This window comes from Strix aluco, chromosome 3 (assembly GCF_031877795.1).
Source record: "Strix aluco isolate bStrAlu1 chromosome 3, bStrAlu1.hap1, whole genome shotgun sequence".
Taxonomy (NCBI): domain Eukaryota; kingdom Metazoa; phylum Chordata; class Aves; order Strigiformes; family Strigidae; genus Strix; species Strix aluco.
Genome location: NC_133933.1, coordinates 47498561 through 47525163, shown reverse-complemented (window position 1 = coordinate 47525163; position 26603 = coordinate 47498561). Strand labels below are relative to the sequence as shown.

At 39.6% G+C, this 26603-nt stretch overlaps 1 protein-coding gene across 3 annotated transcripts in view; it reads left to right on the top strand.

Annotated features, from left to right (window-relative positions):
- ACTN2 (actinin alpha 2) overlaps positions 1-15065 on the top strand; it is a 71042-nt gene extending 55977 nt beyond the window's left edge. For 2 of the 3 annotated variants that reach the window (XM_074818401.1, XM_074818402.1), the window contains exons 14-21: positions 653-793; positions 1180-1362; positions 2513-2647; positions 3123-3302; positions 3668-3814; positions 11195-11260; positions 12170-12328; positions 13702-15065. In XM_074818401.1, coding sequence (XP_074674502.1) covers positions 653-793; positions 1180-1362; positions 2513-2647; positions 3123-3302; positions 3668-3814; positions 11195-11260; positions 12170-12328; positions 13702-13860 — 1170 coding nt within the window. In that variant the 3' untranslated portion in view covers positions 13861-15065. Of the gene's footprint in view, positions 1-652; positions 794-1179; positions 1363-2512; positions 2648-3122; positions 3303-3667; positions 3815-9965; positions 10044-11194; positions 11261-12169; positions 12329-13701 lie in introns of all 3 variants that reach the window. The other variant, XM_074818403.1, reaches the window with a different exon arrangement.
- Positions 15066-26603: the final 11538 nt, after the last annotated feature.

Here is a 26603-nt window from a genome sequence, read left to right as displayed (position 1 = left end):
GCTCAGAGCAGTACTCAGTACTTAGCTGCCAAGGACAGTTCTGAAGCAGCAACAAATGGCATGTGGTTAATAGCACCACTCTGGGAATTTGATGTTGAGCGAGGATAACAAAAGCCATTAGGTGCTTACCTTTTCATACTTGTCTGGGCTTAATCAGGTGAGGTACAGGATAATGGCCAGCACTGGGTTAATTTTTTGGTACTGAGTATTCCAAAGCACTGAGATACTTTCCAAAACCTTGTTCCTTAAGAAAAGAAGTCACACACACGCATGCCAAGATGGAAAACATATGTCTAACTCCTCCTTTATATACTTACAAGAATTTACTAAAGCAAGATTAACAGATTTTAATTGATTTGCAGATAGATCACAATAACAAAAATACTTAAAATATCCGCATTAAAAAAGTAATTTCAGCTGTTAGCCTTCTAAGGCATACACCTCTTTTAACAAGTTGGATATGAGAGTATCTTTATTGCAATTAGTCCTGTTGCCTTGAGTGAGAATCCGTAAAGCAGGTGGTGAAATCAGTCAACAATACAATCAATTTGTTTTGAAAAGATGAGGCATGGCTTTGTGCATGGGTGGGTATGTGTGTGGAGTTAGGTCTTGCCCTAGTAACAAAGGAATGTACCTTTCCCAACCTGTACAGAGGACGGAGAAATTGCTCGAAACAATTGATCAGCTTCACTTGGAGTTTGCCAAAAGAGCTGCTCCTTTCAACAACTGGATGGAAGGTGCTATGGAAGACCTACAGGACATGTTTATTGTTCATAGCATAGAGGAAATTCAGGTAAATAGTTGTCTGTTTTTTGGCTTACGGTCAGGGAAAAGAAGAAAAGAAGTATTTTCCTGCTTGAAGAGCAGAACAGAAAAAAAACCCCATATCTGTCTTGACATTTTCTTTGTGATAGGCAATGTCTGCTCTATTATAAATAGGGTAATTCATTGGTTTGAAATCATACTCCAGAGATCATGGAAGAAGCGATGGTCCTGATAAAGTCCATGAGGACTCTTTCATGAATGTATCTACACATATAATTTCCTGTATGTACAGATAAATGTAGACAGGGTATTTGAGAGGCTGAGACAGGAGCTGTGCTTATTTACAGCAGATCTTCCAGATTTTGGAAGAAACAGTAAAGTTTTCATGCTTTCCTTCTCTCTTTCTGATTTTAGAGTTTAATCTCTGCACATGATCAATTTAAAGCTACTTTGCCAGAGGCAGATGGTGAAAGACAGGCCATACTGTCAATCCAGAATGAAGTTGAAAAAGTTATTCAGAGTTACAGCATGAGAATAACCGCAAGCAATCCTTACAGCACTGTTACTGTGGAAGAGATTCGTAGCAAGTGGGAAAAGGTAATGTATGCTAAATACATGAAGGACATTGTAACGAGGTATTCTAGTTTAGGAATACTGAGAATATTCAGAGAACTTTACAATAAATCTGTAAATTATTCTAGATCATCAAATGCCAGAATGAACTTTCTACAGTATCTTATGCTCTCCCTTATGTTTGCTAGGCTTGCTTCACAATATCCCTTGCTCCCATCACTCAGTATTACCTATGTTCTTTTTGGCTTTTTGGCAGGGCAAGAGAAGCATGTGTTGGGGTGAGTGCAGAGCTCATGGCTAGCCAGCAGATGGGCTAGAGGGTGCTCTCAAAAGAACAAACAATGATTATATTATTTCTCTCAGTAGAAACAGTGGTTCCATGTGTCTCTTCTACCCAGCTGCTGCTTTTCACAAATGTTGTAAAAAAATTATCATATTTGGGACCATTAATGTTCTGTCCAATTAGATTGACATTGGCAATTACCTTAAAAGATTACTGGGGAGGGATTAAAGACAGGCTCCTAGAGAGATCACACAAACTTTATTTCAGTAGGAATGAAGACAGATAATATGCTAAAGGTAAATGATTGTGTAGAATGTATGAATTTTCCAAAGACATAAACTTACACAGACAAGAATACATCCTCAATGGGTTATAAAAACTAAGCAATAAGGACTAAATTCAGAATCTCCCAGGGCAATCCAGAAGGGTAAGCCAAAAAAAGCATTTGCAATGTATTAGAGACCTTCAGATATACATGATGGACAGAATGTGTCTCACATTATCCTGTCATAATGCCTGCACTTGAATAAAATTTTTTGTGCTGACTATTCTTAAAACGAATGCTTAGAGATTGAAAAATCACCTGTTTCAAAAGAAGATCAAAGCAACTGCTCTAATAGCAGTTCAAGTTAAATAGTTGTCTTGAACTTGAATCCAGCCAGAAGTGAGAATTTCTTCTCTGTCCATGTCAGTCTCTCTGGTCAGGCTGTCTAATTTCTTAGGTTAGCACAGAATTCGTAAATAAAATAGTGATCATGCTTCTGACTTGTCTTTCTGATATCAGTCTTCAGGCCAATAAGAAAAACTAGTAACTGTAGATTTATTTGTTCCATTTGTTTTTAAGCTTTTCCATTGTGCTTACTCACACTTAACGCTTTCCCACTGTAACAGGTGAAGCAGCTGGTGCCACAGAGGGATCAATCCTTGCAGGAGGAACTAGCCCGCCAGCACGCCAACGAGCGCCTGCGTCGCCAGTTTGCTGCTCAGGCCAATGTCATTGGGCCATGGATCCAGACCAAGATGGAGGTGAGTGTCAGACCCTCACGCAGAAGCTGACGAACAAAGTGGTTTATAATTTTTTATCTCTGCTTTATATACAGGACAACAGCAGTCTCCATGATAGTTGACCAGCTGTTTGATCCTGAAGTATTTAGCACCTGTTAAGATGATTTTTAAAACTGTGGAAGCTTGTACAAGTAGTATCTTGATGGTGAGCAGGAGATGTAGCTTTGAAAAACCAATCACTAAACAATAACTATTTAGCATCTGCTTTCTGTAAAGGAAAGATATCAGTATCAGTGGGATCTCAATACTAATTCCAGAAATAGATGTGCCACATTTCTTCTGAAATGTGTTTTCTATGGTAAAATTTCTTGTCTCTGCTGTATGAAGGTTTTATTACCATTGCTTCTTAGTATGAAAATATTACATGTTGGTCAAATTAGCAAATGTGAAGCTTGAATTTTGTGGGGTGGGGGGGTGTCTTTGTTTCTTTTGACAGGAGATTGCCCGCAGCTCTATTGAAATGACAGGGCCTTTGGAGGACCAGATGAATCAGCTGAAGCAATATGAGCACAATATCATTAATTATAAACACAACATTGACAAACTGGAAGGAGATCATCAGCTTATACAAGAAGCCCTGGTGTTTGACAACAAGCACACCAACTATACTATGGAGGTAGCCATTTACTCCCTTCTGTACTTCTTAGTCTATTCTGCCTTCTTCTGCCATATACTATCTTCCCTGATCTGAAGAGACTGCAACAGAGGATGGAATTTGGCAAACTTTCCGATAATCTCATGAGACTCGTTTTATTTTCACTTATTTTTACCTTTAGTGAAAAAGTACCCATTTAAAAACAAGTTTCATATTTGTCTGAAGGCAATTTTTATTTTTAATGATCCTTGGTCATAATATAGAGTTAGTGGTATGGAAAAGGTATCACATAAATATTTAAAGCTGATTTTTTGCTTACTGTACCTTTTATACCCTTAGAAGAATATATTTGATTTTTTAATAAATGAGTATTTTCTCTCTCATAGCACATCCGTGTTGGATGGGAGCTCCTACTTACCACCATTGCTCGAACTATCAATGAGGTTGAGACTCAGATCCTCACAAGAGATGCCAAGGGTATCACCCAGGAACAAATGAATGACTTCAGAGCATCATTCAATCATTTTGACAGGGTACAGTACTCCCGCTTTTTCTCACCTAGCAATATTTATTGTTCCCAAAAGCAAGTTTCTTTTCATTCCAAATGTAAAAATTTTAAAAAACTGCAAATGCAGTAGCAACGGGCGCTTTTTAAAACAGAAAAAAAGATTAGTTAACAATGAATCTACAGCCTTATGAAATCATAGCATTGTACAGATATGTTAAAGATTAATTTTTACTCTTTAAATGTAATGCAAAGTTATAGTTCTGCTAATATGGTTAAGTATTTGCTCAAATAACAGGCAGGACTGGATAAATCTGTGTTTTGGAAAATAACATGGCCCTTTATTTTAAGGCAGTGCAGCGTGATCTATATACTTGCCAGCGGCTTCCATCTCATTAAATTTAGCTGTAATCTGGATTATATTTTTTTGTTTTCTTTGAAACATAACTTGTCCCTCTAGAAATAGATTTTTAGGGAATACAGTTGGGGCACCTTAGCTGTCAAGGAAAATATTTTTCTGGCTGTGTGTGGGAAATAAGAGGCTGTTTTTTTCAGTTATCTAATCACGGATGAATAAAAACTAGAAATGAAGCCACTGTGGTGAAGAAACTTAACTCATGCCTCCTGTGAGTTACACAGTATTTCTGGATAGAGGGTTAAAAAGATAGCTATTAATAGACACAATAGCAAAATACATGCAGACAGGGATATGACATTGCCAGTTGGAGAACGCTCTGCTGACTCTGTGCTCACATGAATCCACCTTTAAAACCAAGTTCACATTTCAGATACTGAAAAAAGATTACCATAATGCAGCAGCAGGCTATTGTCTTTTTCCCAGTACAGATTCCTGTAGTTAGCAGACTGTGCTTAACCCCCGACTTATATTCTGTTATCACATGAGTCAGCTCCTTCAAATCATTTCAGGCTATAGCAAAATGTCACTTTCTTTTCACTGACATTATGTTTGCCCAGCTCTGCTCAAAATGGTTACCCATACCTAGATTTATACTTGATCTGCATTGGATGCTGACAGTCATGGCTTGCTAAATATTCTTTAGAATATCCTTGATTGTTTAGGAGGAAAAGCAGAATTGCCAAACCTCTGCTTTCTGAAGAAACCCACAAGCATAGGAAAGGTTAGTTACATAGGAACCAGGAACAGATTTTATGGAAAATCTTAATGTGATTCTAGTGCAGCATAATTCCTTTTTGTATTTTCTAAGGAAGCAGAAGATAACATCACAGAAGCAGAGATAAATTTCGTGGGGTGGAAGGAAGTAGCATACTAAATGGCTTTCCCAATGCACTGGAGCAGATAACTGAGCAATTAGAGCTATTAAAAACAGACAGAGTACCAGGCCTGGATAAATTACACACCAGTATTTGAGAGACCCTTTTAAGGGAAACCAGGGACTTTTCACAAAGATTTGACAGCTCCCTAAAGATAAGGGAGCAAGGTGACTGAATCTGTCTTACACTAGATGGCCATTTCTAGCATCCCTGTATCTTTGTAGTCCATAGATGAGTTCTCTGCCACGCTCACAGCGAGTCTGGTTCAATGGCTGAGGAGATACTACAGGCGTCTCTTGGTGCCTCAGAAGGTCTTGAAGGGAGAAGCTAAATCCTACACCAACCAGCCCTATTGTTATGCATCTTTAGACTTTGCAGATATAGTAAGAGTTTGAGATACAAAAGGATGCAATAGAGAAGGGCCTTAGGAAAGGATGTATGGCCTGGAAGAGGACACTCGTGCACAGCTGCAGGCAGGCTGGAGATAGGCTATGACAATAATGTGCAACACAGAAGTGCTTCCTAGCTCCTAGATCCTTGCCTATCCCTGGATGTCTCCTTTCTCCAGGCTATAATGAGTCATGGCTTCAGGCAGTGTCCCTTCTGCCCTTGCTTCTGTCCCAGGAAGCCTGAGTGGCTGGGTCAGAAGATGGAGTCTTCATCAGTTTCTATAGCCTCAACAACCTGGGCCTGGACTGCAAGTTTAGCTGCAGACCTTACCTTCCCCCATGACATATATAATCCAAAGGCCTTAAAAAAGAGGCCTGGAAGGATCATGTAAGGGAAGGACCATTTTGCATATGCCCCCTTTAGTATGCTCCTTCCCTTTTAGCATCAGACATGGGAAACTGGTCTAGGACGACTTTTGCACTGACACAGTGCAACAATTATGTTCTTATTAGCATAATGCAAGCTAAAGAAAGGAAGAAGGTAAGATCTAAAACCACTCAGCCATCAAGCCAGGCTTTCTGCAGGGGACAGATAGTAGAAACACTGATAAAAGAGAAGCTTATACTGATTAAATTACACTGTAATTTAATGGGCAGATGCAACTCAATCTACACAGGCTAGAAGGAGACATTGAACAAACATGTTTGAGAGAGGCAGGCTTGTTTTTCATTTTTATATCCTTCCTATGTCCTTGCACACTCAAATATTTAGTGTTGGTAAATAAAGGAAACCCAGGGTGCTCCAGAGTTACTTCAGGGTACATAAAATAATGAAGACTCTAAACTTGGAATTCAGATAGAGAAGGCAGTAATGGATTCTTTTATGGTCTTGACGATCTTAAATAGAAATGAAGATGAAACTGGATCATCTGAACTTAAGCATTAACATGAAAAATAGTGGCTTCTCCATGTCGGATAGAATTAGCAGTATATAATAATTTTGTTGCGCCTAGCAACATTTCTGAATGCCTGACATAGTTTAAAATACACACTGAAAGCATTGGACTGCTATTTGCAATGATGAATAGCCAGAAAAGTTCCCCAAAATTAATACTGTCCCTGAAGAGTAGGCTTTAAATAACTAAGCACAAACAGAATCATTTATGTATGCTATGGCTCTGACTTCTGTGGCATTTCTCCAATTTAAGACATATCTTAATGTTTGACTCAGTGAGTGTTGAGGATGTCAGCAAAATACTAAGATGCAGAGTAGCTCCCTTTCCCATTTTAAAGAATGTATTTTGGTACACGTAAACCTAACAACTTTTTGTAAAGTGCTTCTAGAAACAACTTCCTTTGCTTATAGATCTGAGGAAGGAGCCCCTATCTTCTTACCCAGGAAGAATATATAAAAAAATAAAAATCTTACAGCTCATAATTCATTATGGGGCTTAATTCTGCAGTTGTTAATCCTTTGAAAGAGAGCTAAATAATTGGGTGAGTTGTTTTAAATGGCTTCTAAATCTTGAATATTTGAAAGAAAACTTCGGCTTTTTACAAGGTTTTTTGGGGGGGGCGACGTGCCCCAGATTTGCAAACTGCAGTGCATAAGGGGGCACCATGCATGTAAGAATTACAAGGGCAGGAAGAGTTGTGTTTCTTCCAGTGCATCCACCAGCAGAGATGTGCTAGCACAGAAAGCATTACAAGTCATCCTTGTTAAAGGCAAGTAGGAAATACCCCATCTTCCCTTGGGGCAAGGGGGCAGCCCTCTAGGCTCTTGTGTTTCCAACAGGCATGTACCCCACTGCTACCCCAGAGGTTATTCCTGAGGATGCTGCTGCTTACCCACTACTCCTTGCTGGAGGCTGTGCCTGAAGGCACAGTCTGGTTGTAGGTATAAATATAAATCTTTAGCAACACTGGTAGGTTTCCTTCCTTAATGTGACTGCATAGACAAAAAAAGAGAAAGTGGGACACAATGTCTGCATCACAGAAGCGGTTTAGAAGTGTTCAAAATGGTGCATAGCTGAATTATGGTATGCAGACATATTGGGACACCAACACAGATACGTTGTCAGTTGCTGGTTTTGAAGTCTTTTTATGCAGAGATTCCTTTTTCAGATTCAGCATATTTAGTAACTTCAAAATAAGATTGCAAAGTATGTGATAAAATATCTGCAGCTGCTCTGCATGTAATATCCTAATGGCTGTTAACATATTCTACTATTGATTTTTGTGCAAACTAGATTTTCAGTAGGAGCTCTGCATGCAGAACAATGGCATCATGCCACCCTATATTTTACTAACAGGAAAACAACGGCTCCCTGTTAAAAGAACCACATGATCAGGCTTATGCAGGTCAGTTAGCATTCAGGAAACTGAAGGACATATTTAAGAATAGATTACTTTGACTCAGAAGCTCATTTGTTTTATAAGGCCACATCTAAATCAGAAAGGGAAAGGAAAAGATTTCTGGGGACTAATAATGAAACATGAAGGGGAATTTCAGTGTTTTACTTTGTATTGGTGGGAAAAGATGAACAAGGCAAAGTTATTTATATGCTTTAAAAAACCAATTTCAGTGCTTAATGTTGGTCTGCAAACAACAAAAATAAATACAAAGAGCCATTTCCCATTGAGAAAGCCCATGCATGGGCTTGATCTATGCACTGATTGCAAAATACCATTGTATCCCATATATAGGCCATATATGATGCAGATTAAAAAAATTCACTATGGGAACGTGAGAACCTGCTATAGCACATGGCACAACTACTTGGACCTTCACTGGGGAGTCCCACTTAACCAGATGATAGTTGTAAGTTTCAGCACAACCACTGCACTCCTCTCCTCAAGAAAATGGTTTCTTAGAAGATGTGTTAACCTCTCTCACTCCCGTCTGCCCTTCGCTACCTGTTGCACGACTACTGCTGCCATGTGTGCCTGGTTAGGGAGCTCATGCACATACTGACCGCCCACCCTCCTTGTATGTCACGTAGCTGACAGTCCTCTACCAACACCCCGCAGTGGAGCTGGAGGGACAGGATTTGGCTCTTAGATCCTGTTTTTATATCATTTTGTTTGCAGTCACACAGTAATATCTTTGATGTTAGAAATAAGGTAAAATGAGCTGACTTCACTCCAGGTGGGACTTGCCATAGCCTGTCTCCAGGACAGTGTTTGAGTTTCAAGCCAGTCTAGAAAAACATTTTCAGAATGATAAAATAAACCATTTTGAATGATTTATAGCAGGAATTATCCTATAAAATGGAAGTATTAAAGGAAAAAAACTTCACTGTGATTATAGCTTTAAACTAAATGAAGCTTTGCTTTATCTCTTGTCACTGACTTCCCACTGTTATTTTTCATCTTCCCTTTATGGAGCTGGTAGAGGTTGATGCAGAGGGAGTCAATATAATAACAGCATGATATGTCAAAAATACATGGTGTTATGAACTTAATAAAGCACCACTTTATCCTATTAGTACATTAAATAAACCCAGTGCATTTGTTAAAACTCCTATCATTTTAGTTATGCATAACTATATAGAAATTTAAAAAAATAAATTATCCATCTAGCAGCCAAATGTGTAGCAGACAGAAAATCTTGGATCTTCTCCAAACTGTCAGTCTGATAAATCAATAAGGGTAATAATTTTTCATCTTAGAACATCTCTTTAATTGTGTTCACGTTAACTCAATCTGAAGTACACCTCTGATAGGAAACATTTTATATGAACAGAAAGAAAAAATTGAGCCAGTCTGTTTTTAAGAAGTTAGTGTGAATTTCTTGACTTGCAAACTGGAAAAAATATTGGTTCAAAACAATGATCCAGTTTGATGTGGTATTACTAGGAGCCATTTAACCTGGAATTCAATAGGGCTTTTTAAAGTCAGTTTTCAAAGCAAAACCTTACTGTATAGATTATTAAAGAAGACAGATAACTGAAAATAAGTTATGTCAGTTATAAATTTATTTTGGACCTAGACAAGAAATCAATTGTTTTGTATTTCTGATCTCTTTTGAGATATGCATATTCAGTTGTTAAGGAATATAATCAGATCAAGAGTGAAGTAACAGTAAATGAGGGGGGAAAAATGTTTTGCCAAGGTTTAGTGGTGTTTTTACTGCATCTCACATACACTGTAAGACAACAGAAAATGAAGGAAGCAAATGGCAGTTCAATAGAATGAAAGCTGCTTTATCAGCAAAAATGCTTAAAAAGCATCTGTAGAGGGAGCACAGTTTTAACTCTGTAGTTGAAATAAGGGTCCTCTTCCACTAAGAAAAAAACTAAAGCATGAAACTGCAAAAGTTGTACTCTTTTATGTAATTCATTGCAATATGTTGACATTATGTTTCCATGAACTTCTGTAAAAGCATGGTTATTAATACAAGAGTCGAATGTTCTTTACTAACCAACTAACCTGATCAGTGATTTTTCTTTCTTTCCATTCACCTTCCCAAATGCATGACCTGTGATGGGATGCTAGGATGAATCTGACAATCTACATTCTGATGAATTTAAAGCCTGCCTCATCAGTCTAGGACAGGTTGGAAATGACCTGCAGGTAGAGGAAACTGATATTGTTCTGTTTTCAGATAGGCCAATGTAATAACAGCCAAAGAGATTATGGGTTTAAACTCCAATGTGTTGGTCGTAATGCTTTGAAAAGATTCTGCCTCTGGGAAGACAACTGGATTAGACGGACTGTCAGCATCATATTTTTCTATGCATTTTTCAAAGATTTTTCAGGTTGTTCTTTTACTTGGTTGGAGATGTTTTATTTGGACTCTACTAGATAGCTATGGGGAGCTCCTATGCTTCTTGCACTCAGACTTTTGCTAATTTTCCTTTCCCTGGACTCAATACAAGCTCTCTACTGCTCTCTCCTGATTTAGGATGACATAATCCTCTCCTAACCACTACATTGTATCACAACACAGAGGAAACCTTTATTTACCTTCTTACTATCATGCCATTTTAATGTCTACTCAGCTTTGAGTGAGGAATGCCACAGATATGTTATTGCCTGGAAAATGAGCAGCCTCCTCTTATACAAGGTCTCCAAATGACCTCCTTCTAAGTTTTGCAAGTCTCATCCTTTAAGCCAGTAAGCACATCTCTCTGCTGTAGCCCAGGTCTGGACAGCCTGCAGTCAGAAGGGAAATCCCTGTACTTATTTCCCATATATCAGCAGACAGCTGCCATAGTGCACCTACCTTAGCCTTGGGGTAGAGTACTTGAAATAGTCAGTGATATACAATTTTCAGACTGTTTTTAACTATACTTTTAGTCACTACAGCATCCCACTCAGAACCTTTCAAAGACATTTCATATCAGGGAGGCAGCTTGAGCATCTCCTGATTTTGACTAGTTTAGTAACAAACTTCTCTCCTTGCCCTTCTCTTTGTCTTCTCTGGTTGTGTTATCTGTATTCTTGTCTCATTCACCTCCTCTTCTCCCTTATCTCTCCCCTGACCTTTCCTGATGTTACTTTTTGTGGTGAAAATGTCTGTTTCCTGTGTGTAATATGTTAGTTACTTCTTCCTCCTTTAAAACTGATGATGATTCTGATGACCTGCTTGGGCAATAATCAATGAATACTGTTCATACACTGGATCCAATATGTCAATGGTCTAAACTCATCATCTCTCTGGAAATGACCTTGGATTCTTCAAATCTTGCCTTCTATACTCCTTACATTGTTTTGTTCAATAGAGGAAGAATGGATTGATGGACCACGATGATTTCAGAGCTTGCTTAATTTCGATGGGTTATGATTTGGTATGAATTTTATGAAACAATGGCAACTGATTCTGCTTATAGCTTCTAACATTAACCACAGCAACACTAAAGCTTATTTAAATTGACAGAATACTAATAATACAATTTACACTAGAGATAGTAGTTTCTTGTTTCTTTGCTTTTTCTCTATTTTCAAATGGTTAAAAGGAAGTTAAAAGTAAAACTAGACACTTGAAAACCATATTCTATGGTCCACTGCATTGGTCTTTGAGTTAAGGAAACTTTAAAAGTTGAAATTAGCAGTTATTAATTTTTTTTTCCTTTCTCCTTTTTTATCTGCATGAGGAAGAATGAGTTTGATGCTGTTTAATTCTCATAAACTACCTTTGGGGGCTGCATTTTCTTTTATTCAGCTATTTATTGTAAAAATTCCCCCCCAAATTCACCATTTTTAGTGGAAAAAAGGGTTAGCCTTAGTTGAACTGTTGAATTATATTTGGCACGAAATTTTCAGAATTTTTTTCCCTTACTTCTTCGTTCAGTGGGTCTGCAAGTACATTGCTTCTTGGGCTATTGTTTCACCTCCCTGTGCGGTACCTAAATTACAGTGTTTTTAGGATGGGGTAGAAAATGAAGTGTTAAGTTAAAACAAGTTAAACAGGCACTGAGGGAGGGTGGGAGGGGGGAGAAGTTGCAGAAAGTTAATTGAAAGGTACATACTATGTATTTAGGACAAAGAATATATTTTTCAAAAGCACTGGGTCCTTTTTACAAAAGAGGGGTGGGCATTTAGGATCCCAGATTTCATTGACACTGACATTTATGTTCCTAAGTCAGGAAGATGCTTTAAAGACTTTGTAACCACTGGTCCCTACTGGTTCATGAGACACGGGCTGCTGGCGATTGATATTACGGTGACCATTTTTTTTGGTTTGGATTCTGTGAAAGGGTGAAGCTGAGTTTGCCCGAATCATGTCTCTGGTTGACCCCAATGGGCAAGGAACTGTCACTTTCCAGTCCTTCATTGACTTCATGACCAGAGAAACGGCAGACACAGACACGGCTGAGCAAGTGATAGCTTCCTTCAGAATCCTGGCTTCAGATAAGGTCAGTCATGGCGCTGCTGGCTGTAAGGATTCAGTAGTTCTCCTATTTAGCCTTTCTTTGGTGAAAGTTTTATACAAGCCTTTTAGTAATAGTGAAGGTTTTTTTCAGTTTGTAAGACTTCAGAGAAAGCACCTGCCTTTTCTTCTTCTTTGGAACCAAGACTTGTAGCTGACATGGGTGCAGAATTCAAGGCTTGGTCTGTATACCCTTGTCTCACAAAGAGCCAACATAAAATTGGACATCTTAGATAAGACTTAAGACAGTTTGTCTGTATCATGGATATATTGTACATCAGGTTATTTCCACACAACAGCCTTGATTAGAGGGGAACTCATTCTGCCTTTCATGCTGTTGTCTGGATGTTTCGGTGCAGAGTTTGGCCCACTGGAACATAGCCCGGGTCAGTTGCACAAGACTACACCTAGTTGTGAGCCATGTTGTGACCTGACAGCTCATTCAACAGGACGATGCAATGTGGTATACCCCCGCCCTAGGAGGAGCAGGGGGAGGAGGCCTCCTCTAGTTACTGCGTTCATGGAGGAAGCTCCTGAATTTGGCACACTTTCCTCCCCACAGCCAGATCCACTGGCGAGTGAGTGGTGTATGAAGATGAAAGGGAGGATAATGGCAACACAAGAGCTTCTGGAGGAGCCAGGGCCATAAACAGTGCTGCCAGGAAACCAATCCTGTGCTCTCCCAGAGAAAGGAGAGGTCACAGCAGTATGGGTCTATTTGCCCAAGCTCGCTCTATGGATTTTTTCATTCTGGCTGCTTGTATTGATTTTGTGATCTCAGTTACAGTGGACCACATTTTGAATTCCAGGCATGTTCTCAGTAGGAATTCATGTGGAAGATGAAAGCCAAGGTCTCAGGAAAAAATGGTTTTCATTATGTTGCTATTTTAAATAATGTCAAGTCTGTTAACAGAGGGTGTCCTTCATATCATAAATGCCAACCATTAAAAGCAGTAATGCATCTTTCATTACAAATATATTAGGACCTTGAAACTAACAGGATCTAACTGAAAATGTGTCTGTCCTGTCACTGCAGAAGGGGCAGTAGTGCACTTCAGAGATACTGACTAGCTATCCGTGGATGAGCTGTATCAGTAGCAGCGTACCCATGGCTGCGCAGTGCTCGGTATCTAACATACACAGTCACATATCCTGAGACTGGATTTCGACCTAACCAGTTGGTTGGTAGGATTATCCCCTTCAACTCATCATTAGGGATGGAATTTACCAAGGAAAATATGTGGTCTCGGAATAATAGGCAAGATGTCTGAGTTTATTAGACACAGCTACAGAAAATAAATATATTTCGTGTCTTTAAAGAATACATACTGAATTTGTCAATCCTTTTTCCCCTCACAGCCTTATATCCTGGCAGATGAGTTACGTCGAGAGCTGCCTCCTGAGCAGGCTCAGTACTGCATTAAGAGAATGCCTCCGTACACTGGCCCAGGTTCTGTTCCTGGGGCTCTGGATTACACCTCTTTTTCGTCAGCACTGTATGGAGAGAGTGACCTCTGATTCTGTAATTGGCCGTATTCATTGTAGACACTAAAAATACCCACCTAATTGCCCAGGTTGCTTCTCAAAAGCTTTGACAAGCTGATTTAAAAATGAATTTTACAAATACAATAGGTACCGTCAGTGTAAAGTGCTAGTAACGAAAGTAACTAGTGTATATTAAAGTGTGCGGCATGCTAGATGTTCTGCATTGTTGGTTTTAGGTTGTCTGTCCAATGCAATACTAGAAAATATAAAAAAAAAAAACCCACAAGATATTAACTTTGGAAATATCCATTCAGAAAATAGAATGTAAAACCTAAGAACATTGAAACTCACAAAATATTTCCCCATTTACAAAATGTTTCAATGCCATATGTGCTTCTTTTACAATGTTCATAAAACTATGTTATAAGTCATGCTTTTTTATTTCATAGAACAATATTATTTTCCTCTAATGCTTTCTGATTTTGTATGCTTCTACTGGTGGAATTTAATAAAAGATTAAAATGCAGTTTTTCAGGGAAGAAATATATCAACCAAGTAAACTACTTAATTACAAAAATAATCCAGAATGATATGTTTTTGTCTCTTAAAGATGGTTTTATCTTATCACAAAGAGTTGTAATATAGGGGGGGAAAGCTGAAAAGCTGATTAAATTGCAGGTTTAGAGTTCTGTAAGCAGTACTTCTCTTTTAGGCCTTTAACTTTTACAGCTGAGGGAGTACAACTTTTATAATCAGAAATAATAAGGAAGCTAATTTCATGTGAGCTGTTTTGTTTTGAAACCCTCATTCTTGTCTGTGTTGGACAGTCTGTGTTTCTCAGTATAAGAAAGCCAGTCCCTTGTTGTATTAGTGGGCAACATTCACCTCTATCCTGCATATTGCAAAATCCCATCTGAGCATATGTAGTGTGGTTGTCTTGCAGCTTTAACTGTTCAGTGCTCAGATTTCAGCTTGTCTTGACTTCTACTGGATCGCAGGCAGTTCTGTCTGTATTATGCTTCTGTGTGCTAGTTGTTTACTGTTTTTTTTTTTTTCCATCTTGAGAAATGATAGAGAAGTAAACGCAGTAACTTTTTTACTTGAATCCTACCGACACTGAGGAAATGCAATGTAATCAAACAAAACCACTTACAAATGGTGACGTGAGCTGTGCAGCCCAGTGCTATTAAAGCAATGATGTGCCTATTAAATAAAGTCTGCTTTTCAAAACCTTATAAGACTCTGTCATTGGCAATCATCTAGTGGTTCCCTCTAAGAACTGGAAACTTTTCTGAACATTAAAGGAGGTTTCGGTCTGCTAAAAGCAGAAGTTCAATAAAGTATGTCATGCATTTCTATACACTGTGTTTGCATGAACAACAGTCACTACATGCTGGAGGTACAGGTGTGGCTTCATGAAGTGAGATTGAGCTCAGAATGAGCAGGACAGAGTTTCCATTTAAGTCACCTGAGCACAGATGCCCATAGCTTGTTAGACTCCTAGTTTAGACTGCTTTCAGTGGGTCTTAGGCACTAGTGCTTTTGAAGACGACCATAACTTTTCTGTATCTCTCTTTTTCTTCATGTGCAAAAAAGCTGATGTTAAGCATGCAGTGATGCTTCACTGGCCTTTGCTTTGAAATCTATTAATCAGAAGCATTAAAAATCTGTGTGATTTCGGTCCTAAAGTAGGCATCCTGCAGGTAAGGTGCATGTGGTGGGAGCAATTTCAAAATGATCCCAGAGGAGACAGGCAGTGACCAAATACCTCTTCCTCCTCCAACTTGTGTACAAAGGCCAGCAGAGGACTTAGAGAAACTAGGGTTAGAATCACATCTCCTACAGTTTATGTGCAGCCTTGTGCACAGCCAGAAGCTGCCACTGCTGACACTGACAGGATGCAATGCCATCTCTTTCTGTGATGACAGTGCCTGTACAAACCAAGTCGGGAAGCTCTGCCTTAAAGCAATGGCATTTCCAGCTCAATGACTGCTGGACAGGCTCAATCCTATTAAAAAATAAATCTGTGTATCTCTCATTGTCACAGTTTAATACAACTGGAAGAATAAAGCATTGAGCTTCCAAACATGGCACAAAAGCAAAATCTCAGTGCTACAGACAGGATTATGCTAAAAATTGGCACAGAGACAGTTTATATCTGACACCTCTATTGGGTGTCATTCATGTTCTCCACCTGCTAGTTTTTATATTGTGATACTCTTCCTATTTTTAATAGTATGGAAGAGACTTCTGAACTCCTCCTTTAGCCAAATGTTCTGTTGATCAAAGCATGTGAGAGATAACATTATCAGCAGCAAGACAAAAAGACTTTTGCAAAGCAATTTTTTCATTCCCGTATCAGGTTTCTAATTTCTAAAGTAGAGTGAACAGAACCAGTGGCAGAGAGCTGCAGGGATTAATTACCCATCTATTCCTGCCTAAAAATGTTATATCATGTTTATTACTTTAATATGTATTTCATGTAAAAAAAAAGATGTATGATAAAGTCATTTCTCCCAGCAGCAATTATTTTTAGGGTAACTAGACTGAGTAAGTAAGCTGTGTTATTTTACCCTGAAGAGGGTAAAATTCAAGGTTCTTTAAAATATTCTGTGGTCAAGTTCCAGGGCTATGGGTTTAACAGATTTCCTTTTCCACTAAAGCTTCATTTTTAGTAGGTGGCATATGTATTTTTCTGTAGAATCACTCTGTTTACACTGGGAATAAATGCAGTGGCATTTTCTGTCTATGCAGTTCTGGCAGGAAACTAGCTTTACTATAAAAAAAGCAGAGTAACTGAGCCCAAGGTAATGAAGGTACCAAAAGCAGGGACCAATTCAAGGTTCAAGAGGTAAAGGTATAGCATTATTTTGATGATCATGTGAATGAAGGTTTTAGAATAAATTAAAATTCAAAAAAGTCAGTAAGGTTTTAAGTTGCTTTAATGACTGTAATATAGATGTCTTCTATGAGTTTACATGGATCCAACAGTTCTTTGAAAAAGTTCCTGCCAAGATAATCTTGATTTTGTAGTAATCATTTTCAGTCAGTGATCTTCAGAAAGGTGCTGATGCAGATAGAAAATAGTGTTGTCACCTCTGTGCTACCTTCATACCTCCTTTGTTTATATATATTTTCCAGCACTTCTTTTCTTACCTACTGGCCACAAAAGGCTTGGATCAGAGCTGCTCCTAGTGGCTTATATTTTCATTAGAACATCCTGTTCAGTTTGCCTGCTTCTTGGAGGAGACCATGCTCTTTTATTCAGGTTGTTCCTGGTGTCTGTAGAGGTTATCCCAGACACAAGTGGTCTCAATGAAGGAGAAAAATAGTTCCTGTTAGCAGCTGGATCTGGATGGTAAGCCATTCCTTTTTTTTTGACTTAAATGGCTTGTGGTTGAGAGTAATTCTGTAAGGAAGTAATTGTTTGATCATCGCTAGTATATGAACAGGACCTTAGAAGCATGCTTCCAGTATTGGTAATGGTGTCAATATTTTTTGGTGGAGTTCTACAAACAGTTGCAGGAATATTTAGATGAGAAAATAATATTTAGGTAAGAGGTGACACTTCTTTGAGGAACATTCATCACTTTTGCCAAATCCAAGTCCTTAGTCCTCGTCTTCTTCAGTGGGACTGTGTCTCTTGTGTCATATTGAGTTCCAGACTTTTAAGAGAGGAACAAGATTGAGGTCATTCTTCAAAAGAAATAAAGAACAAAGTCAGTGGAAGTCTGATATACACAAGGAAAGCAGGGAATAATCTGTATGAAAATTACTCATAAAGAAGGACCAGCTCAGTCAAACAAGAAAGCATGTGAATCATTTCCATATCTTAAGCACAAAGTAAAAATTATTAGAGCTGGCTCTCTGCTTGTGTCACACTAGAAAATGACATTAAAGCAGCTGTAAGTTTAGCACAGTGAAAGTTTAGCACAATATGCCTGTGCTTTGGATTCCTGACTATTTATTTCTTACCAGGGAAAACTGCTCAGCAGTCTTTGACTCACTGTATTATGTCAGGATTTATGTCTGAAAAATCTTCCCTACTGCTGGAGACAGAGCACTAGAGGAGGTGGTGCTGTTGTGGCAGGAACATTTCAGTGCCTTTCACAAAAAGCACCCCAAAGACTCTTTTTAGAATCAGAACAACATCCCCCGAGATGTCAAAAATGCTCAAATACATAATACCTACTATAATTATACAGTATGACCATTGCTAGTGTTGCTTTAACCTCTGTCATGGTTTAACCCCAGCCAGAAACTAAGCACCATGCAGCTGCTCGTTCACTCCTCCCCCCTCCCAGTGGGATGGGGAGGAGAATCCAAAAACAGTAAAATATGTGGGTTGAGATAAGAACAGTTTAATAACTAAAAGTAAATAAAATATAATAACAATAATAATAATATCATGATAATAGTAAGGAAAAGGAATATAACAAGAAGAGAGAGAAATAAAACCCAAGAAAAGACAAGTGATGCACAATGCAGTTCTCACCACCCGCTGACCAATGCCTGAGCTGCAATTGGCCCCTCCCAGCCAACTCCCCCCGGTTTATATACTCAGCATGATGTTTTATGGTATGGAATATCCCTTTGGATCAGCTGTCCTGGCCATGCTCCCTTCCAGCTGCTTGTGCACCTCCTTGCTGGCAGAGCGTGGGAAACTGAAAAACCACTAACTTAGGATAAGTTAACGTAGGATAAATAAGATAACTAGCTTAGGATAAGTTAACGCTACTTAGCAACAACTAAAACATCAGTGTGTTATCAACATTATTCTCAGACTAAATCCAAACCACAGCACTGTACCAGCTACTAGGAAGAAAATTAACTCTGTCCCAGCCAAAACCAGGACAACTTCACTGGTCGCTAAGGCATTTCCCTCTTGGTAATTATTAACCAGGTTTCAGAATAACTGAAATATCTGTTCATTCCCTGTGTTCCTCTTCCCCAAATTTTATGGTTAACAACCTGTGCACTTATTTGCTTGTGCATCAGTCTACCTTCTGCTTGTGTTCAGAGGGCATTTTATTTGAGGAACCACTTCAACAGCATAAAGTCTGCACTACAGATAGCTGTTAGTATGTTCTGGTGAGACCAAATATAGGAAAACTGACTGTGCTAAGCTGGATTTTATTTTATATTAGTCTCTTTTTAAAATGTGTGATTCCTTTCTAATTTTAAGCCAAGGTGTGGGCTGCCACCACAAAGGACAAGTCTGTCTCCACTTTTTCCATTATCCCATTTATTTATAAACAGAACAGTTCCCTGGTTTGGTTACCATGCTGGCTGGGAATAGGTATCCAGGGTGCTGAGGATGGTAGATTATCTCCTCCAACAGCAGCCTATATTTACATTACCTTAAAGTGATTGTGTAACTCTGGAATTAGGGACCCAGCCATGCACTTTCACTACAAGTCCTTTATTATTCACAACAAAAGAACGTTTATCTGTCGACAACAAACCTTGAGTCAGTACTAGGAACACCACTCATTTCCCTCATAAAGTAAGAGAGCTACATTAAACGACAAGCCCAGTCTTTTTCATATGTGAGCTTGACTGGGATTTCAAATTTTAAGCTTCAAAAGAAATTCCTCTGCCAATTTGCTAGGTTTTGGGAAATCTCATTAGCATTTGTAATACTGCTTTGTACAAATTTGATTATCAGCATATTGCTTTAATTACTTGGAAATCAAATATATTGGATGAATGTCCTGAGGGGATAAATGTCCTGAGGCTATTTTAACACCTGCTCATCCCTCATCTACTTGCTCCTGGCTGTTCGGTTTCAAAACCTGGCTCGTTTATTTGGCCCCAGTTCATGGAAACTTTCTTCCCTTCAAGGTACCTGTTAATGCTTTAAGTGAAAAATGCCCTCAAGTGCTGTCCTCAGGAGGAGTGGTTAGCAGATGAGCTCTCCTGAGCTGGAGCCTTTCAGCTGAGCAAGGGAAAACTTGTGTCAGAAGCTCAGGTGTGGAACAGCTCGAGTGGCAGACCACAAACACGGAGGGTCCTGTTTCAGGTTTTAGCTGGTCTGCCAATAAGACTGAAGGAAAAGAAATGTTTGCATAGGTTGCCGGCAAGCCTTGCCTTGATTTGGACTGAACTGTCAATATAGGCACAACGAATTAATACAATTTAAAAAAAAAATCACCATAGAAAAACATAGAACGGCTATAGCAAGCATCTTGTTCAGGCTTGTATCCTGGCTCTGACAGTTACTAATAGCAGGCACGATGGAAAAGCGTAAAAGCGAGGCAGCATGTGGCCATGTGTGCCCAGAAGAGTCTCTGAGCCACCAGTAATTGGAGGGTCAAGAATTTGTGGAACACCGTGCACCAATGCCAAAAATTTAGTCTGTTTTTCTGCTAAAGCAGTATCTTCTCTGTGAGCTCTTTTTGTATTCCTCTCAGGAGGACCTACAGTTCCTATAAATTCTCTGCCAGGCTATTGGATGTGCTTGAAAAAAGGTTTACTGTTTATTCTTTTATCTTTTGCAAACTGTTCCTCAAAGTCTTTTTGGTTTCCCTTATTTTCTGTTTACACTTAATCTATCAGAATTTATAATCCTATTTTCCTCATATGGACATGATGCCAGCTTTCTGAAGGATGCTTGCAAAATGCAGTCAATCCAAGAGAGAGGAAATCCTATCTCCCATGAGATTAAAAAACCCCAAAAAACCCCAGTCACAGTTTTAACAAACTCTTCAGCAAACCTGATTATTTAAATTAAAATCAGACGCCCAGTACTGTTTGGTGGATGCCCGGGTGAGCATGATGAATATGTATGGCAGACACAGTGCTGTCAGACACCACATCCCTGAGGTCCTATCTACTGACATTGTGATTAAGCCAAAGACACAGAATTTAATATTGTGCAGCATGCTGAATGACAGTCTTGCTGTTATTTGTGCATTGTCAAGAGACAACACTTGAGGACAGTTCTAACTTTTAGCTTTGTTACTTGCTAATGGAAGGTGACAAAGCCTGATCTGCCACAGCAAGCTGGCAAGCAACTGTACTGTTCAGCAAATACTTCTGCCACTGGGAAATAACAACTGTGTCATTACCTGAAGTGACTTGTGGAAGAAGGAGCTGAAATGTAAGTAAAAGTGTACAAGTATCATTACATTCTTTAGCCATTGTATTCTACTTCATTTTTTTCCATTTTTCATTTGAATATAGTTGCATATGCCCTTGTAAGAAGCTGAAATTATGCTTGTGGCAAAAAGGCAAATGTAAACTTTATTAAAAAAAAGACAACATATTTTTTCACACTTTTCATTCTTCTCCTTAACAATCAATACATTTCTATCAGCCACCTAAACTTATGAAGGCTGGCCCCAATAGCCCTCCAAATTAAATATTTTGATTATACTTGTGCAAAACCCTTCCTTCCATCAAAAATGAATAACTGGCTTTTTCATTTTATCTCAGCATAAAAACTGAAGATATTGTCCCCAGCTGACTGCCCTGCCACTCTCACTCTTCTGGGAGCTTGGGCAGATTTTTTGTAAGACTCATTGTTTCTTCAAGCCAGACCAAAAACCCAGATGGCCCAGTTGGCTTTATTTGCAGAGGGCAACTGGAACAGCTATAGAGGAATAAATATTCTGCCAATCTCCTTTTGGAATAGCTTGTTACAGCAATGCCTAGCTCAGAGCCCTTACCCCTTTTTATAATGGTGGCATTTAACTGAAGCATTACTCTGCAGACAAGGTTGCCTTTAGCAGTGGCCATTCATTTGCCTTTTCTGAGGAGGCATCTCCCTTCCTGTGAGCATTAGTGTCTCTTCTCAGATGACTTTCCCTTCTAACCCAGTCACCAGCCTCTTTCTGCGACTGCCCTTTTCCCACTTCTCACAGCTGCCCTTTGGAGCTTAAATGTTCCTGACCGGAGATGTTAACTTAAATCTAGTTTAATGATCTCAAGGCTCCCTTGAATCAGATTTTGAAGGGAGACACTTTATTTCTACTTGATCAGAATGCAGTTATTCTTGATTTGTACTAAGGCAGTAAATAAAGTATTATTCCCTTTGATTTTATTTAGTATCTTTAGCTTTACCTGCTACTCCTGGAGTACTTATTAGACCCTTCAATAGACAGGAACGATAATATGCCTCTCCAGCCACCAGCTGTATATGGAAAGACATTTGTGTACCACCTGGAAAATGAAGACACAAACCACACATTGTGTCACCAGCAGCTCTGGCATCAAAATCCAGGTGCCTGCAGTGCGTTTAGCTCTACACAGCAAAGAGGGGAGAGTTAAGGCTGACTAACCTACTCCCCAGCTCGTACCCTCTTTATACCCTCCTGGTGGCTTTGCCAGCTCCCAGTGTACCTGCCCTGCACGCATGTAGGAGTGCAAATAGAAGAGAAGGGGAGGGTAATACAGAGTATTTTCATGTGCCAGAATATACAGGGAGACTCAGATCTACTTTGTCTTGCAGTCCTCTAATGGTACCTACAAGTTCAAGTCATTGACAGAGACTCTATTACATGAGGGGCTGTACAGTGTATAAAGACTGCTCCTGATCTAAGGAATAGTTGGGAAATGTACATGAAAAATGCTAGTGGGATGTAGCAATGCTAATAGAGACTTCTGAGGACTTGTCAGAATCTTAGATTCCTTAATATGTTTTAAGCTTTACAAGTGTTAAGCTTAAAGTAAGTCTTTTAGTTTGGTAAGACAAAAAGAGATGTCAAGAAAAAAATAAGTATCAAAGGGAATTATTGTAGACCATAGGCTACAGAAGAAACTTTTCACTTCCATGTTGAAACCTAGCCAAAAAATAAGACCTGACTGGTGTAAGTAACCACAGGATGGAAATATTAGGCCTTTAGGGTGACAAAGTACACTGTGGGCATGTTTGTTTTACTGTAAATTCATATTACTGATAACTAAAGAAGGGCTCTGCCTTAGAGCAGTGTTCCCTGTCAGTGTCTTTTGTTCATGCTGTCACTACTGCTTGCAGATGCAAGAGGCTGCTTCTTCCTCACAATTTAATTTCTGAAGCTTGAGCAAGATTTAGAACCAACACCACCTGTGAGTACTTCATCATATCTTAAGATACAAAAGACTTTCAGCATTAAGGTTCTTTTCTGTCTGATATATTTATGTTGTTATACCACTTGCATATTTCTTTCATTTAATATTTTCACTTGAAAACAATTTGCTTTATTCACAGTTAATATTTCCAGCAAAAACAGTACTCTAGGAGGGTTCATATTTCTGGAACTGGTTCCTTTCTAGCTCATGTCTGGGACCCAAATCCTTGCTCCCTGTCTCCTTGTTCCTGACCTCATCAGCTTCGTGCTCCCCTCTCTGTTTCTGCTCTTCTACCTAGAAAGAATTGAACACATGAGAGGGGATGGCATTGCTCAAACCACTCTGAAGAAAGAGGAGATTGTGACTGCCTGAGAAAATGCCACTGCTATGTCTGTGATCATAAGCAGTTTTCACAAAGGGTTGGAACCTAGCAGTTTAGACTTTAAAAGAAATTGAATGAACCGTGCAGTTTCAAAGTCCCTTAAAGGAAAGAGAACTGCCTATAAAACAGCTTTTCTAACAGCCAGTTGACAACATACAGGATTGTTTGTATGTGTAAGTCAGAGAAAGCCAAGTAGGCCACGGGTCTTTCAAGGTGTTTTACATAGAAGGATTCCTTCTGCCCTTGTGAAAAATCTTAAAAAGGTTCACTGGTCAGTGAAAGAAAGTTGTATCAATAGAGGCTGTTCACTCCCCAGAATGGAGTCGTGACTGACTGCCAGGAGCACTGCTGGAAGCTCTCCAATGCCACTCACACATCATATGACCTGCACATGTCCCTTTTCTCTGCCCCGTTGTGCTACATCTGCACTACCAGGATGCAGATGGCTGCATTACTTGGCTATGTCTGTTCTTCTCCTGTTGTCCACCTTTCCAAGTTGGCCAAACCTTTCTACAATCCTCCTCATTAGACACATGTTCACAGATCTCAAGCTGTGTTGAACACAAGCGAGTGTGCTCGCCAGGAGGAATGTGATCCCATTTATAGTCCACAGGTAGCAAAAGTATGCCTAGGGCTTGTGCTCTGGTAGTCCCCTTCAAATTCTTGTGTCTGTATCTCCGAGCTAGTCTATCTACTGGTAAGGCCCTAAGAACACCAGCAGGCTCCAGTTGCCCTCAACAGCTACATATCAGGCCTCCAGCCCTGCACTTCCCACCCATTAGCCATGGAGATGCGTTTAACACAGGCCCTCATCCTTGCTCCTTGCTTGAGCTATGTTGTATGTATACTACATCTTGCCTAATCTACAAGACTTTCTGGCTTGACCTTGGCCCTGTCTCATGGCTATGGATTGTCTTGTGATCCGTGGACAGCTGAACCTGGCAGCATCACTGGACTGGCTCTTCTTGTGTGGGTACTGCAGGACTGCCTCCTTGCAGGTGAGGTTACTGCTCCTGCCTGCCTTGGCATCACCCTCACGCCTACTCTGTCACCAAGAATTTCAAGTTCTCCTTCAAAGGGTGAGTGCTGCAGCCTCGACTGCTTGTTGAGGCACCGCCTGTTGAATGGAGAACTTCATAAATGGCTTGCTCTAGCCCCGCAGCTTGCGGATGTCTGGCAACACGGGCAAGAAGCTCTGCCAGCAAGTGGAGAGAACAGGAGGTACCTTCAGGAACCTGTTTCCATGACCATTCCAGACTGATCCAGGGCAGATGTTGTCCTGCCCTGGGCAGGGGCAGTGCAGCTCAGACTTCACTCAGCTGTGCTAATGGGGAGAAAGAAGCTGAAAATCTCATGCAGATCCACAGCAAAATGTTTTCTAACTTTCTGAGCTCAATGTTGAGCTGCTTTTGCTCAGTGCACACATGGCCCTTTTTCCCCCAGCTCCCATGCTGTCACGGGACAGCTGGCAAGCCTGCAGTGGTTCTTCCTCTCTCTTCTATGAATTTGACATGGATGCCCAAAAGGTGCATACTGAAGGTTTTAAAAAAGCTGCAAAATTCCATAATCATATGAAGCCTGTAATAAATTGAAAGCAGTAGACACAGTTTGCCTTGTGCAGCAGCATGGAGAAGCTGTAAAACCACACGTCCTATTGAATTCCCGGTCCTCTTCATGCCAGTGTTTCAGCCCTTCTAAGCATTTACACACTTTTTGATCAACAGAAATTCTCTGAAGAGATGCAAAAGGTTATGTTCAGTTCACTTTAGTGTGGTTTTTTTCACTGTGATGGAGACTTTGGGCTTTTTTTAAAGTAGTGAAGGCCAAAATCTGTTCTATGGGAAGTAGAATAAATTTCTTGATATTCCTCTAAGCTGCGTACATTTAATAGGGCATTTTGGCATTTGGAGTGTGCTTAGAATTGATCCTGAGACAATCAGCTTTCTTTTGGTTTCTGGTAAAATTTTGGTCCTGGAATAGAAATGTTAACATCATGATTTGACTTAAATGGAACAAATAATTTGTATTTGGATCACAAAAAATCACCCTCTAAGTTTTGTGGCTAGAAAATTAATTATTAAATAGAAATTGTAATTCTTAAGCACAGAGGAAATTCTAAAAATAAAAAGCAAGTAGCATAATTTAGTCATTAGAAATAGGGCAAGAATACAGCTGCAGCAAAATAGCACAAGTGGTAAGTAACCTTAGAGAACAGAGTGCCAAGAGCTGTGCTCTGAATCACATTAATTTGTTTTCTCTTTCAGATTTCTGCATGGTGCTGTGAATGCTTCACTTAGATATAATCCTCTGAAATACGACTCTTCTTTAGTAACAAGAATAATCCCACTGTCCTTGTTTAAATAAGGATTACTTATGTGAATAGCCCATTGGGAACTGCATCTTCAGGAATAAATGCAGATGATATGGGAATGAAAGGCATAGGTTTGTAATTATTATTATGGAGGTATCTAAAACACATACCCAAAGGCTAAAATAGTGTGCTAAACTCATGTGTTTGACCTTACACCCACATAAGGTGGGTATGCCATTTGAATACACAGGTGTGCAAGTCGAGTAGTGAACTGGTGAACCAGATCCTTGGCAGTGGGAAAAAAAAAGCAAAATATTAAAGATGGCTTTGTTTGCTTCAAACACTGCCTGGTTTTAAAGCATCTGTGAGAGGTCAGCTCTGTGTGTGAGCTGGCACAGGCAGGACACAGGAACAACCACAAATCACAGATTAAATGCAAAGAGTAAATTTATTCTCATTACCTTGTGACCTGAGGGATCTCTGCAGCAGTACCAGGGCAGAGGCACGCAAGCAGGGATGCAGGTACCACAGAACTCAGCCCTTGCTAATCAGGAAAAGAAGAAGAAAGAAAAGATCTTGGACCTGCTGCTTTCATCTGTATGTATCAGGGATTTTCACACGTGTAGTTTTCCACTCTGCTCTGATCCTTCCCACAGCAGGGCAGGAATTTCGAGGATGTTTGATAAGGTGAATTCGAGTCTCTCACAGGCCTATGTTATCTGAGCGCAGATATTCTATCCATCAAGCACACAGAGTTACACAAAAATTAGTGATATATGTGTTTTTTGACACCCCAGGTGCAAGTCACTTGAGCGTGTTTATAATCCTTCTCGTCAATCTTCCACTGTATTCCCACATTCCACTCCCTTGCTCAAGTGACCACTTCCGCTGGGGCTGGTAAAGCTGGAGGTGTTCATCTGGGTTTGAGAGGTTAGCACAGAGTGATTTACAGAGGCACACAGAATACCAAAAAAAAAAAAAAAAAGGAATAAACATATTTCTACAATAATGCTTTTGGATTGAGTGTCCCAT